At 31.2% G+C, this 15218-nt stretch overlaps 1 protein-coding gene across 1 annotated transcript in view; it reads left to right on the top strand.

The window, feature by feature from the left end:
* Nucleotides 1-13129, top strand: part of LOC126891743 (putative uncharacterized protein DDB_G0282133) — a 97866-nt gene extending 84737 nt beyond the window's left edge. Inside the window, exon 7 of the mRNA XM_050661016.1 lies at nucleotides 7415-13129. Within this exon, the coding sequence (XP_050516973.1) occupies nucleotides 7415-7524 (110 nt within the window). The 3' untranslated portion in view covers nucleotides 7525-13129. The remainder of the gene's footprint in view (nucleotides 1-7414) is intronic.
* The last annotated feature ends 2089 nt before the right edge of the window (nucleotides 13130-15218 follow it).

Raw genomic sequence — 15218 nt, 5'->3', positions numbered from 1 at the left:
ATCAGTGCTTACGTGAGATGTACATGCTAACCACCAAGATCTAAATTTATAAAAATATGTGGGTCAAATGCCCGATTTCACCAACGATACCTAAACAGTTGCCTTATTAAGTAATTCTTATCGATAGGAACTTCCTAAGGCAATACTTAAAAACAATAGCGTTTCATAACTAAAAGAACTGCTTATCTAGGAAATTCTTTACTAGGTATTAATTCGGGTACGTTTGAACTACTTTTGATAAATAAAAAGAAGAATAAGATGACATTTCTTTACTTTTTCGATTATTTGTCATTATTGTTTGCCAATTTGGTTTTATTCAGTTTTGTACTGTTATAGTTATTTTATTTAGTAGTTAGTTATTTGTGAATTAAGTTTGTATATAATAAATATATTCTTAATGTTGTTCTGAAGCTATTTCCTTGTGGCATTTTTATAATAAACTATTTTTAGTGGGAAATAAGCCACAATTTTACCAAAAAATGATTTTATTAAATTTCTTGTATGTTATTTGTATACAGTGAAATGGAGGAAAAGAAAAGAGTTGTAAATTTCACATTGACGAAAAATTAAAATTAGTTGAATTGTCATTAATGAAATAAATTTAAAATAAATAATATGTTGAAAATTGCTTTTTATTATTAATTTTTAATGACACACTTTTAGTGATATCATGAATTGGTTTTTGAAACACAACACTAGTTTGTTAGGTAGTAGGTAGACTACATAATTTTGTCAATAGACCTGTAAAAAACTCCAAATGATTTTCTATATTTTCCAATACATATTATTAATATAAAAGATAATACAAAATTACAACTAATATACCTAGTATTACAGAATAACACAAAAATTAAGGTAAGAAGCAAATTATTGACAAACGTCACAAGTACATTAGTCAAAATTGTAAAAATATGAATATAACCTGACTGTCAACGATAAGTAATACCTAAAGTTTAGGGAGATCGAAAACCGTATCCTAACGTAAGGTAATGCTTAAGCGGTTTAGGCAATTCTTATCGTATGGTGAAATCCGTTTTAGAGTTAGGAAGTACCTAAACCCACTTAGGTAATTCTTAAATATTTAGGTATCGTTGGTGAAATCGGGCATAAGCCTTGTAAAAGTAGTCCGTCAAGGAAACATCGGTTTAAAATGCTACATTAAGCATGGATGTTTAAAGTATTTTACTAATATGCCCTAGGTAACATCTGAGCTGTGGATTTGACTTGTTCACATGGTGAAAGTAGACAGCAAGGGACAAAGTTTCCTTTGTCACTTGCTGTCATACTTTCACCAATGTCCAATTATCCATGGAGCAATATTTTCTTCATTTTTTATTCCTAAGTAACTCGAATAGAGCCACCTAACTAACGCACCAGTAAATGCGATGAGGTGTCGAATGAAAACTTGTACTGAACATACGTTTACGTTGAATAGATAAACTTAAAAAAATACCTTTTTTTTAAGATCAACAAAAACACAAACCGATATAGTAAATTGAATACGGACATAAAAATATTTTGTAAGAAAAGACTCAAAAACAAAACAAAAAAAAAATAAAAAAGACAAAAACAGGAAAATAAGAATAGGAACGTGGAACATCAAAACACTTCTAAGACCAGGCAAAATGGAAGAGTTGGCAAAAGAAATGACAAAATACAGGATGGGAATACTAGCGCTACAAGAAATAAGGTGGGCAGGAGAAGGGATGATCAATAGAAGAAACCACACAATGTACTACGCAGGAGAAAGCAAACAGAGTCGCAATGGAACCGCCTTTCTAGTTAGTAATAGCGTAAGAGACAAGATTATTAACTTTAAAGCGGTTGATGGAAGAATATCATATATAAGAATGAAAAATAAACAAGCAAATTTAACATTTGTTAATATATTATGCACCTACAGAGAATGCTCCCGAAGAAGAAAAGAATGAATTCTATGAGAAATTTGAAGAATTGTACGAAGAAATACCAAAGAACGACATACTAATCCTGTTAGGAGACTTTAACGCAAAGATAGGGAAAGAAGACACGAACAGAGAAATCGCAGGAAAAGAAACGATCCATCAAAATACGAACAACAATGGCAGGAGAATATGTAATCTAGCAGCAGCAACCAATACTTTTATTATTAGCACCCAATTCAAGCACAAAAAAGAGCACAAAGTAACGTGGCTAATACCTGGAACGACAGACGGAAACCAAATAGACCACATCCTAATTTCAAAAAAATGGAAAACAATTGTACAGAATGTGAGGTGCTACAGGGGAGCCAATGCTGATTCGGATTAGATTTTGGTGATAGGCGACATGTAATTGAAGATACTTAAAGACAAAACTAAACACAGATAATGCAAACAGAAAATTCTGCACTAAGTTGGAAGAAAAACTACTAGTCCTAAAACCATCGGACATAGATGAAACATGGGAAGACATAAAAGATAGTATTTTAACAGCAGCAGAGGAGACGATAGGACTAATGAAAGACAATAAAAGAAAAGATTGGTACGATGAAGAATGCGAGCAAGCTAGTAAACGCAAGGACCAAGCAAGACACAGGTGGTTGGCCACAGGGAAACAAGAAGATCTCCTACACTATAAAGAGAAAAAAAAAGAGTCAGACAAATGTTGCAGAACTAAAAAGAAGAAATGGATTGAAGACTTACTGCTGGAACTCGAAGCTAATAGTAACGATAATGCAAGACTGTATAAACACATAAAAGAACAGAATAAGAAAAAGATTCCGACAAATATTGGAAAAAAGGAATGGGAAACACACTATAGAGAATTGTTCAAAAAGAAAGGCGATGCTGAAAATGCAGAAAATGAAGAACAAACAGAAAATAGGAATGAAGAACAATCAGAGCCTCCCTCATACAACGAAGCATTGGCGACCATAAACAGATTAAAGACAAGGAAAGCAGCAGGACCAGACGACATTATAAATGAGTTCTTCAAGAAAGGGGGAGAGAAACTAGCCCACAGAATCTACAAGCTGATAGAACGAATATGGGAAGAAGAACGCATGCCGAACGACTAGAATTGCGGTCTGATAACACCAATCCCTAAAAAAGGTGACAAGACGAAATGCACTAACTACAGGGGAATCACGCTATTAAATACAATGTACAAAATATTAACTAATTTGATCAGACAAAGAATAGAAAAAGAAACGAGAACAAAAATAGGTGAATACCAACATGGATTCAGAGAAGGTAAGTCAACAATAGATGCAATACACATTGTAACGCAAATCGTTGAAAAAAGTTACGAGCATGGAATAGATCTACATATACTGTTTATTGACTACAAGCAAGCCTTTCGACAGTGTAATAAGGGAGGAGCTAATTAATGATATGAAGCAACTAGGCATTCAAGAAAAACTAGTAAGTCTCACGAAAATGACGATGAAGGAATCCAAAGCACGAATCTTAACAAGGGAAGGCCTGTCAGATGAAGTACAAATGGAGGTAGGTGTCAGACAGGGAGACTCCCTATCAACAACATTATTTAACATTGCCATAGAGGGTGCAGTAAGAGCAGCCAAAATTAGGGGAACAATTATCGAATCTTCAGCCCAACTGATAGCGTATGCAGACGATATTGCACTGGTTACTAGAGATTTAAAAACCATGGAGAATATAATATTAATACTAGATAAAGAAGCAAAGAAGAGAGGGCTAGTAATAAACCAAAGCAAAACGAAATACCTCAAGTGCTCAAGAGAGAATACGAACATCGAGAAAGAAATTAAGCTTGGAGCATATACATTTGAAAGAGTACACCGTTTCAAATATTTGGGAGTGATGGTGAATGGCAGAAATGATAGAACGGATGAAATACATGAACGCATCCTACTGGGTAATAAAACCTATTGGAACTACCAAAAATTCTTGAAAGAAAAACACATTAGTAAGACAACCAAATTAAAAATTTACAAGACTGCAATCAAGCCAGTGATCACCTATGGTGCAGAGACGATGTGCCTAACACAAAAAGATGAAATGAGATTAGAAATCTTAGAGAGAAAGATAATTCGACGAATAATGGGACCGGTGAGGATAAGTGTAGGCGAATTTAGAAGATTAACAAATGAAGAAATTAAAGAAGTCATCAAGGGTGAAGACATAATCAAGTTCGTGAAGGCGCAGAGGCTCAGGTGGCTGAGACACACAGAAAGAGCTAAACCAGACTCTACGCTAAAGCGAATAACTGGCTGGAGACCAACAACAAAGAGACCAAAGGGAAGACCCAAAACGAGATGGAGAGATCAAGTCTTAGGAGACATAAAGAAGCTGAGAATCTAAAATTGGAAGGAGCGTTGTAAGGACCGGAAAGAATGGAGGAAAGTTGTAGACAAAGCCAAGTCACACACGCTGCTATAATAATAAAAAACAACAGCGGACTGATTCTCCGCAACAAATGAATCAGAGAGCCCAAAAGGGCGGCAAACACTCCGCCAGGAGTGAATAAGCCATGATGATGATGATGATATAGTAAATTGTAATAAGATATGTCCAACCAATAATAAACAAAATTTAATTTTAAGAGGAAAATATTGCTTCTTGAAAAAGCGACTTTCATTTCTTGTCCCCTAGACCATTTTGATAAAATTTGATATAGTCACCTTTGAGAGCGATACAACGATTATAGCGGTCATAAAACTTTTTAATACCATTTTTATAATACAATTGGTCTTTCGCCTCAAAATAAGCCTCAGTTTCGGTGACTACCTCTTCATTGGTGCTAAATTTCTTTCCAGCGAGCATTCTCTTGATGTCAGCGAACAGATGGTAGTCGCTGGGAGCCATATCTGGTGAATAAGGTGGCTGCAGAAGCAATTCGAAGTCCAATTCATGAACTTTTGCTACAGTTTTTATTGATTTGTGATACACAAATTTTTTTGTTCTATATTTTTTTTTTGAAAACACAACACTTTCTGAGTTATTCGTGGTTGAAAATTGGTCATTTTCATTGAAACATAATTCCTTTTCGAACGGTTTTTTGCGAATACCTTAAAAATTATGCATATAACGAAAAAAACTGTACAAAACATTTTTGTATCTTATGAAAAATCAAATAGATTCTTTCCTTCATAAATCTTCTAGGTATAAAGAGATAGACTTTAAATTTTCTTAAAAATCTTCCTTTTTCTCCATGTAATTTGAAAAGGATAAGAGATACAGTAATGAAAAGCAAAAATAAAATTTTTATCTAAAAAACCCTACATTTTTGTACGGTATCTTTTTTCGTATCTCTATCATGTTCGAGTTGCATAGAGAAAAAGAAAGATTTTTAAGAAAATTTAAAAATGCTCTCTATAATTTGATCTTATTTTTTTTTTCAAAAATCATGAATTTTAAACCCGTCCAACTTTTTGAACATAGAAATAACACTATAATAAAAGGTATTGTAGAATGAAAACGATGTATTTAAATTCTGGTGGATGAGGGGTTAAATATAACTTCCGGTTATACCGGAAGTTGCTTATAACTTCGTTTTTTTTAAAGGGACACCCTGTATATTTTTACATTTTTGGATTCTCTTCGATGTCTTCTTTCTTAAAATATGAGGTTTTGTATTATTATACAGGGTATTTTAAAAGATAATTACGTTTTTTTATTAATTTCGTAGCAAAATTAACACCCTGTAGAATTGTAGTAGTTTGAAATTATTTTTAATATACTCTACTATTGTTAAGAATCATTAGTATAGCTAAATTTTTAATTTTAGTATACAGGGTTGGTCGAAACTCGGAATGAGTATTTTCTTAGTTTTCTTAAATGGAACACCCTATTTTTTAGTATTGTAATGAAATGATATTTTATGGTACTTTTTTATTTCTTAAGCATTCCCTATACCTAACTGCTTTAATTTGTGCTTAATTGTTAATCGCACCAACAATCTTAACTACGTAGGTATTTTGATAGCTAAACCATTATTGGTAATTTTAAGGACCAGTCTGGATTAATATGTATTTTATTTCTGAAAAATTATTTGGGATTGAGTATTTTCACGGCCAACCTAATAAAATTTTACGTATTTTTTGTTGCAATTAATGTTTAGCTTGAATCACCAATAACTCACCAATTAAAGCAGTACAATACAAAAATACAGGGTGTTCCATTTAAGAAAACTCAGAAAATACTCATTCCGAGTTTCGACCAACCCTGTATACTAAAATTAAAAATTTAGCTATACTAATTATTCTTAATAATAGTAGAGTATGTATATTAAAAATCATTTGAACGTAAGTAGAGTTTTAGATGTCAAACTACTACAATTCTACAGGGTGTGAATGTTGCTACGAAATTAATAAAAAACGTAATTATCTTTTAAAATACCCTGTATAATATTACAAAAACTCATATTTTAAGAAAGAAGACATCGAAGAGAATTCAAAAATGTAAAAATATACAGGGTGTCCCATTTAAAAAAACGAAGTTATAAGCAACTTCCGGTATAACCGGAAGTTGCAAAGAGGTGAAAATATTTTCATTTAATAGATCATCCTTCAAAACCCCTTTATTCCAATTTTCATGATTCTGTTGCCTTTAGTTCTCGAGATATTTCTAATAGGCCAGTTATCTGCCTCACCCTATATAGGGTAGACTTTGTTTCTTGAGCTATTCCCTACTTACTTTGAAAATATCAAGTAAACCGATTTAGGGCCGGTTTTTCAGTGCTGGGTTAACCTATTTATTTTTTGGTCACCGAAATATTCATGTTTAATCAGTTTTTTAGTACTAGGTTAGAGCTTAAACTCGTTTAAGTTAACCACGATTTTAACCGATCCTCGTTAGATGGTTTTACTCCGAATTTTGCGATTACGCTTGCGCATTGGTGCAGTGACTAGTGAATGCATCATGTTTATTTTTTTGTTTTGAGTACTTGCCTGACAGAAGGGATTAGTTGGGTTATGTTATTTTCTTTCATCGCGGGAAGTATTCTAATACCTCCTTATTATTATAAGGAAATTATTATTATTGAAATTATAATTTAATATCGTTATTATATAGGAAGGAATTATAAGGAAATATATTTAAATATAACTGTAACAGGTACCTATGTTTACACTTACTGTAACAGGATTTAATGCATCATTCCTATTAATATTTTAAAAAGATTATTTTATATTTGTCTACACAGCAAAATACATAATTATTTACCGAACAGTCTGACTTCTTATTTCCTGGTCAATCTGTTCAAATAGTGATAAGACCGTGGTCTTTGACAAACAAAATCGGAAAAAAAGTCTATTAGTATAATATAATATGTAAGGATTACCGTCGAAGGCCGATATGATCAATCAAAAAAGAAGATGTATTTGGTGATTTTTCTAGTGACTTTCTTGGGTGTGAATCTGTCTTTTTTAAAACAAACCATAGTTCAATAATAATGTTTGTGTTTTTTGCAGAAAATCTCCGACATCTCGCTGAGACATACAGAGGTCACCACAAGCGCAAGAACGATAGATTGGTCTTCAAGAATGGAAAATTATTATTAGACATTGAGATTAAGAAATAAAACTGTAATATGTGCCAATTCAGTGCTTCCTATTGTACCGGGTGTCCCAATAAGAATGGCTCTCGGCCATATCTCAGGAACCGTTCATAGTAGAGCTTTCAAATAAAAAATTTTATAACAAAAGTTGCCTCAGGAAAAGCCTGGAAATTATTTTCATAATTGTGGGTCCACCGCTAGAGGGCGTAATTGAATATCAAAAATTAAAAAATCTAAATTTTACAAAATTTTCCTAATGAAGGGGCACTGGAAATCCGATTATTGTATTCTTCATAAAATTCTGCGCATATTTGATTTAACAAGTTTAACTCTACTTTTGCAAATAAGAGGTGGGGGTGAGTGGGAACCTTGTTATGAAAAAATGGCTGTAAGTCCGGTTCTGCTAAATCAAATTTTGAAAACTGGGTCTTGTTAAAGACAGATCTTTTTCTTCAATGTAAGCGTGATAATTTTGAACCATCCTAATAAGTAATAAGCCAGCTGGGAGGCGTTATTTAATGTTTTTCAGAAATCTAGTTTTCTTTGGAAAATATTAAATACAAGTATGCATTTTTAATCATACTTTATAAAATTAGATTAAATTAGCAATAGAATAGCGAAAACCGCATGTCGATATCTTTTTTATATCTCAAGATATCTCGAGAAACGTGTAAATTTTATACATAACTGTTACTATCACCGGTAAACTAAGTTAATGAAAAGTAGTGTGCTGTGGAAAAAAACAAAATAACATTTTCCAGATGTCAACGTATAAAAATATAATTAATTAAAACAACAATATAAAGAGAAACGATACTATTAAAATTAAATATAACAAAGAACAAAAAGAACTACTTAGTGACGACCTAAATATTCAAATTGTTGCCCATCATACACTACTCTAGAATACATTAAACAGAGAATACTAAACGCCATTCAAAGCATATTGAGAGCAGAAATTGAGACTGCTGTTCAATCTACTCTTGAAATAGTAAATGTTTGCAACGAAAATGATGGGCAAAAATTTGAACATTTCTGTCATCACTAAATAGTTGTTTTTATTTCTTTGCAATAGGGCTTTTCAACGCTTCTCATTTGTTTCGAGCCTCTGTCATATGCCGTATAATCCGTGTATAGTATTAATATACGAGATATAAACGAGGCTCGAAACAAATGAAAAGCGTTAAAAAGACCTAATATACGTTGACAGCTGGAAAATGCTCCTTTGTTGTTTCCATAGCACTCTACTTTTCCTAAACTTCGTTTACCGGTGACAGTAATAGTTGTGTTTTTAAATTTACACGTTTTGTAAGATATCTCGAGATAGAAAAATGGTATTAACATGCGGTTTTCGCTATTCTGTTGCTAATTTTGTCTAATTTTGTAATATGGTATTAAAAATGCATGTTTGTATTTAATATTTTCCAAAGAAAACTAGATTTCTGAAAAAAATTAAATAACGCCTTCTAGCTGGCATATTACTCAGTAAGTTGGTTCGAAATCATAACTTTTACATTGACGAAAAAGATCTGCCTTCAACAAGACCAAGTTTGCAAAATTTGATTAAGCAGAACCGGACTCACAGCCATTTTTTCATAACAAGGTTCCCACTCACCCCCACCTCTTGTTTCCAAAGGTAGACCTAAACTTGTGAAATCAAATATGCGTAGAATTTTATGAGGAATACGACGATCGGATTTTCAGTGCCCCTTCATTAGGAAAATTTTGTAAAATTAGATTTTTTAATTTTTGATATTCAATTACGCCCTCTAGGGGTGGTCCCACAATTATGAAAATAATTTCCAGGCTTTTCCTGGGGCAACTTTTGTTATAAAATTTTTATTTCAAAGCTCTACTATAAACGGTTCCTGAGATATGGCCGAGAGCCATTCTTATTGGGACACCCGGTACAGTTATTGTTATTAGCATATCATAATATTAACATTGTAAATATTGTATATATGTATAAGCATTTTAATTGTTGTAAAAGTAAGTTTGTATGAATGATATTGTAATCAACCTACTACTTTACGTCCGACACATTATTTACTTTATAGGCCAAGATATGAAGCTGAAAAAATGGCGAAACCTCGGCATTTTTTCGTCCAGCGTCGATTTTTACAAAAATTTGGGATTAGGCTCATCTCACCCGTCAGTTCATTTTCTATATGGAGCCGTTATACCCTTTTGGTTTTTTAAGGGTGAAAACTATCCCTAATTATAAAAAATTATAAAATAACCTTTTTAAACTTTAATATGATCAACATTTGGTTTTTATTAGTTTTAATATTGTTCTATGCTTTATAATATAATATCATAATATTACAACCCTTAAACCATCCTTGTTGAGCTATAGGTATATAAAAAAATATTTATCCTAACAGAATGATTTCAGCTTGCATCGGTTCGCATAAAAATTTGGGATTAAGATCACCTCACCGTGTACTTCATATTCTATATCATGCTCAAGTGCATTTATTATTTTTAGGGGTGTAGACTACCCCTTATTTTCAAAAATTAGATAAAAACATAAACCTTAAATCGTAAACCGTAAAATGTAAACTTTAATATCGGTAAAATTTGGTTTTGATTGGGTAAATAATAATTGTTTTATGCTTTAGGATATAATATCATAATATTTCAACCCTTAAAAACCAAAAATTTATTCGAGGAATCAACGAAATATATACTCACATAAGCAGCTGTTTCTTCTTTTGTGTCTTTCGATTTGAATGGAGAAAGTGGAACATATAACGTATTACTGCCGAAAAACCGGTTCAGTTGTATTATATGTATATACATTGAAAATGCTCTATTCTATTACATTCCCAAGCGGGCTATTTGAATTTTTCGAAAAAATAATTCGTTTTATAAACAGTTCCTTCATTTTTGCTAATAAAAAGATTTTTCAATAATGATTTTGTAGGGTTTTTGAAAAGCTTTAAGACTATGTAAATTAAATTCCGTAAGATCCCTTAGTTTTTAAGTGGGGTAAGTTTAAAGGGCTCGAATAAGTGGGTGTTTGCTCGTAAAGAAAGGTTTTAAACAGCTATACCTCGCTAAATATTCGCTGTAAAGAAAATATATGCACAGAGAACTTTTTGTTATTAAAAAAGCTACAATTTGGTAGGTACTCCATCATTTTTTTCGTATCTCTACCAGTTTCGGAGATATTTTGAAGAATAGGGTGAAAAATACAAGATTGCAAAAAATCAATTTTTCCTTAAACTCCCATTTTTACCAATATTAGGCCTTAAATAGGTTAAACTTCTTGGGTGTTTTGTTAATACATATATAAAAAGAATTACAGAAGAGTGAAGATCAATTTTAATTAGGAGGGTAGTTAGGGGGTTGTTTTCACTGATTTTTTCATAGAAAAAAAAAATAGGTACCGACCTTATTTTTGATCATGAATCGCTCAATTTTTATGCTAGAAACTTGCTTTTTCTTTGAAATGTCTAATTGTATACTTGAAAAAATATTCTGTAAGCTTTTCTCGAAAAATGCAATGTTTTCCCGTTATTTAGCTTTGAATATTTGAAATTATTCATTTGACGAAAAAAGTTAACTTTTAACATACCGTATCTCAGTTTGCATTTGTCGTAGAAAAATTATAAAAAAAGAATTTTGTAAAAGATACAATTTTGATATCTACAGTTTTTGTAGATTAAATGCATATTTTTCGAGTTATTCTCAAAAAACCCTTAAAAAAAGTCGATTTTTTCGTCGTCAACCGTTAATAACTCAAAAAATATTAGTTTTACAAAGAAAACGTGAAGAACATTTTTTCTTAGAATCACCTATTCCATCGATTTCCATGTTAAAATGTAATGAAAAATTCCCACCCCTGAGATGGGGTGGAAACCACCCCCAAGGCTTTATCGTACAGCGGCATCATATAGAAAATGATCCTTGGATTATTCCTTACCTTCTGTGAAAATTTCAAGTAAATTCATGCTTGACGAAAAAATTGCGAGCCAAAATGCTTCATTTTTTGGCCTATTAGACGGAGGCTAGAGCCGAAAAATCATCGTCATAAGTAATATGGAGTTTTTCCTGTGAAATGTGTCCATTGTATATTGACAATTATGACCCCTTCCAGGCTGACACCTCAGTGGATACAGGAAGTAGCAATAAGGGATGAAAGGGGAAAGTTAATGCAGTCATTAAAGGTTTTCACCTCCTATTTTGTTAAACCTCCATCGATTTGCATAAAAATTGGTGACTAGTTAGAGCATACCTCAAAAATAAAACTGATTTGGTGCCAACTTGCACTTTTACCCTGGTGGTGGATAACACCCCTTCCCGGGGTGAAAAATATTTTATTAAAAATAACCCCACAAATCGATAGAGGGACAAATTTTAAGTAAAATTTGTTATATCATGTTATTAAAATAAATCAATACTTTTTGAGTTATTAAAGATTAAAGATTTGTCTATTTAAGAGCACATGCGTGACATTACGGATGATAAAAAGAACATATTAATTAATTGTATGTTAGTAAAATATTATTTTTATATTATTTCGATATTTAATTGAATTTTTTCTATCAGTTTAAACTGAATATGTCCAGAAACTGGAGGTGTCCAATAATGGGTACATTTGACATATTCGAATACACTTTTGCTAAATTTATAATATCCAAATAATATAAAAATATTTTAGTAACATACTATTAATTAATATGTTCTTTTTATCATCCGTAACTTCGCGCATGTGCTCTTAAAGAGACAAATATTTGATCTTTAATAACTCAAAAAGTATTGATTTATTTTAATAACATGATATAACAAATTTTACTTATAATGTGTCCCTCTATCGATTTGTGGGATTATTTTTAATAAAATAGTTTTTACCTCCGAGAAGGGGTGGTATCCACCCCCAGGGTAAAAGTGCAAGTTGGCACCAAATCATTTTTATTTCTTGGGGTATGCTCTAACTACTCACCAATTTTCATGCAAATCGACGGAGGTTTAACAAAATAGGAGGTAAAAACCTTTAAAGACTCTCCCTTTTCATCCATTATTGCTACTTCCTGTATCCACTGAGGTGTCAGCCTGAAAGGAGTCATAATTATCAATATACAATAGACACATTTCACATGCAACTCCAAATTACTTATGACGATGATTTTTCGGCTCTAGCTCTTAGACTATATTAACATAACGAGTTCATTCTCGACCGCAAAAAGTTTTTATGTGCCTTAACATGTGCATATTGAGGAATGAGGAATTTTATAAAATATCATGACTTAGTTGCGCATTAATTTTACCCGTTAAGGATATTCGCGCATTAAATAATGTAAAAAAGAAGTTGGTAACTTCTAAACAAATTAAGTTCAGAAATTAATCTTTTGGGCACCTAGACTCTATATTCTTGGAAATCTAGACAGAAAAATGATTGAATAGTTTAATATTCAGTGAGTAGTTCCCTCGAAGCTAATGGAGTAACATTTAATTTTTTTGTCCTTACACTTTTTTATTTATATTTATATTCCCCATTTTGGCCATTTTACAAGTGCTTTTTTAAGGGGATAGGCGCAAACTTTCTGCTCCAATGGTATTTAAATGTATTCATTTTTATTTGTAAATAATTGTACATAGTTTAAATAAAATTGTTTTTTTATTATTTCATTATGTTTTTATAACATTGTGAGCATAATGTGCCACTTTTGTTTATTCTGTTTGTCAATTTAGAATTATTTACATTTTATATGACCAGTGTCTGTTTACTATACGGTATTCTTACAGATGGTGTAAGAATGTATTATTTTATTACTTGTTACTACAGTTCTTATTGTGTTACCATAAAGATTATTAAAAATCTTCTTTTAAAGATATATTTTTGTGAAATAAAAAAAATTAAATAAATAAACCTTATGTTTTGTTTTTAGAATTTTTACTTAATTATTTAAGAGGATCGGTACGTTTTTTCGGCTGAAATGCTATTCAAATGGGGATTCATTTTTTTCGAATCCTGAGAAAACTAATAAGTATTTTTGAAAAATTTAAACGCAGAATGAAAGATCACTTTATTAGCGAGGGCCGAAAGTCCCTGAGAACTTCTATAATGTTTATTTTAATAAGTTACAGAAGTAGTCCAAGTAATGAAGCGTAAAATAGGGAACCTCGCAATTTTTACAGAATGGATCGATTTGCTTGAAAATTTCAGAATAAGTAGTGGATAGTCCAAGGATCAAAATCTATATGATGCCAAAAGGCGCTTTTACCATGGGGGTGGTTGCCACCCCATGTCGGGGGTGAAAATTGTTTATTATATTTTGACCGCAAAAGTTGGTAAAAACATTCATTCTAAGCAAAAAATGTTGTATACATTTTTTTGATAAAATTAATAGTTTTCTATTTATTCGCTATCGAAAGTGTTAGTTTTATATTAAAAAAACTAATGTTTTTAATCAGTTTTCTGCAAATAACTCAAAAAGTTTTTGTTTTATCAAAACAACTTTGCTCAAAAAAGATGTACCTTTTGAAAAAATCAATAAAACCGTGTTTTTAAATTTTCTTTAAGACCAATAGTAATCGAGCTATACTTTATTATATGTTAGGTCTTCTTCGGCAAATGCTAAATATTGTAGTTTCAAAGTCAAAAGACGGGAAAACTATGCATTTTTCGAGGATCACTTGTTTAAACTAATTTGAAGTATTTAAAAATATCTATCTTCAGAAATAAAAAAGTCTTTAGCTCAAAAATTAGGTGGCTTATAATGAAAAGAATGTCAGACCCTATATTTTTCAGCGAAAAAGTGATCGAAAGCAAACCCCTAATCACCACCCTGATTAAAATTAGTCATTGGCCTTATTTCGTCTTCTTTACTTATATATTATTAATAGGTTCTAGAAGTTTAACTGGTTTAGAATGATTAGTTTTTAAAAAAATGGAGTCAAAAGCAAATATCGAATTTTTGAAGTTTGGTAAAAAATTCCCTTTTCTTCAGAATAGAAAGATTATCATCAGAGATACAAATAAATATTTAAATATAAAATAGTAGCTCATTTAATTCCCAAGAACTTGGTTTGCAAAAATTTTCTCTACGGTAAAAATTGAGTGAGCTATTGACAATTAAAACTTGTAATAACATGCAAAAATCACCTTTACCAACCCTTTCAAAGTCACCACTCTTTGCGACTGAGGATTTTAAAAGGACTTGGTATTAATAGTCTTATAGATCTTGTAAAAACCTACCAAATTATTTTTTAACAAACTTTCTAAGATAAAAATTAAAAAGGTTACGGTTAAAAAATCAATATATTTTTATCAAAAAAAAAAAGAAATCCAATTGGAAGCATAATAATGTAAGTTAGCTTTGCTTTTAGTCATTGGCCTTATTAATTCTTCTTTATTTATGTATTGTTAATAGATTTTAAAAGTTTGACTGGCTTAGAATGATTAGTTTTTAAAAAAGTAGAGTTAAAAGCGAATAACGACTTTTTGTAGTTTGGTAAAAAATGCCATTTTCTTCAAAATAGAAAGGTTAGCATCAGATATACGAAAAAATGTTTTAAAATGAAATTGTAGGTTATTTAATTCCCAAGAACTTGGTTTGAAAAAATTTTTTCTACGGCAAAAATTGAGTGAATGGTAAATGAGTATATATCGAAAAACATTGATTTTTTCTATATAAAACTAACACTTTCGATAGCGAATAAATCGAAAAGTATTAATTTTATCAAAAAATGTATAGAACATTTTTTGCTTA

This window comes from Diabrotica virgifera, chromosome 9, assembly GCF_917563875.1.
Source record: "Diabrotica virgifera virgifera chromosome 9, PGI_DIABVI_V3a".
In the NCBI taxonomy this organism is placed as follows: domain Eukaryota; kingdom Metazoa; phylum Arthropoda; class Insecta; order Coleoptera; family Chrysomelidae; genus Diabrotica; species Diabrotica virgifera.
Note: the sequence above shows the minus strand (reverse complement) of the source record. Positions and strands in the feature narration are given on the sequence as shown.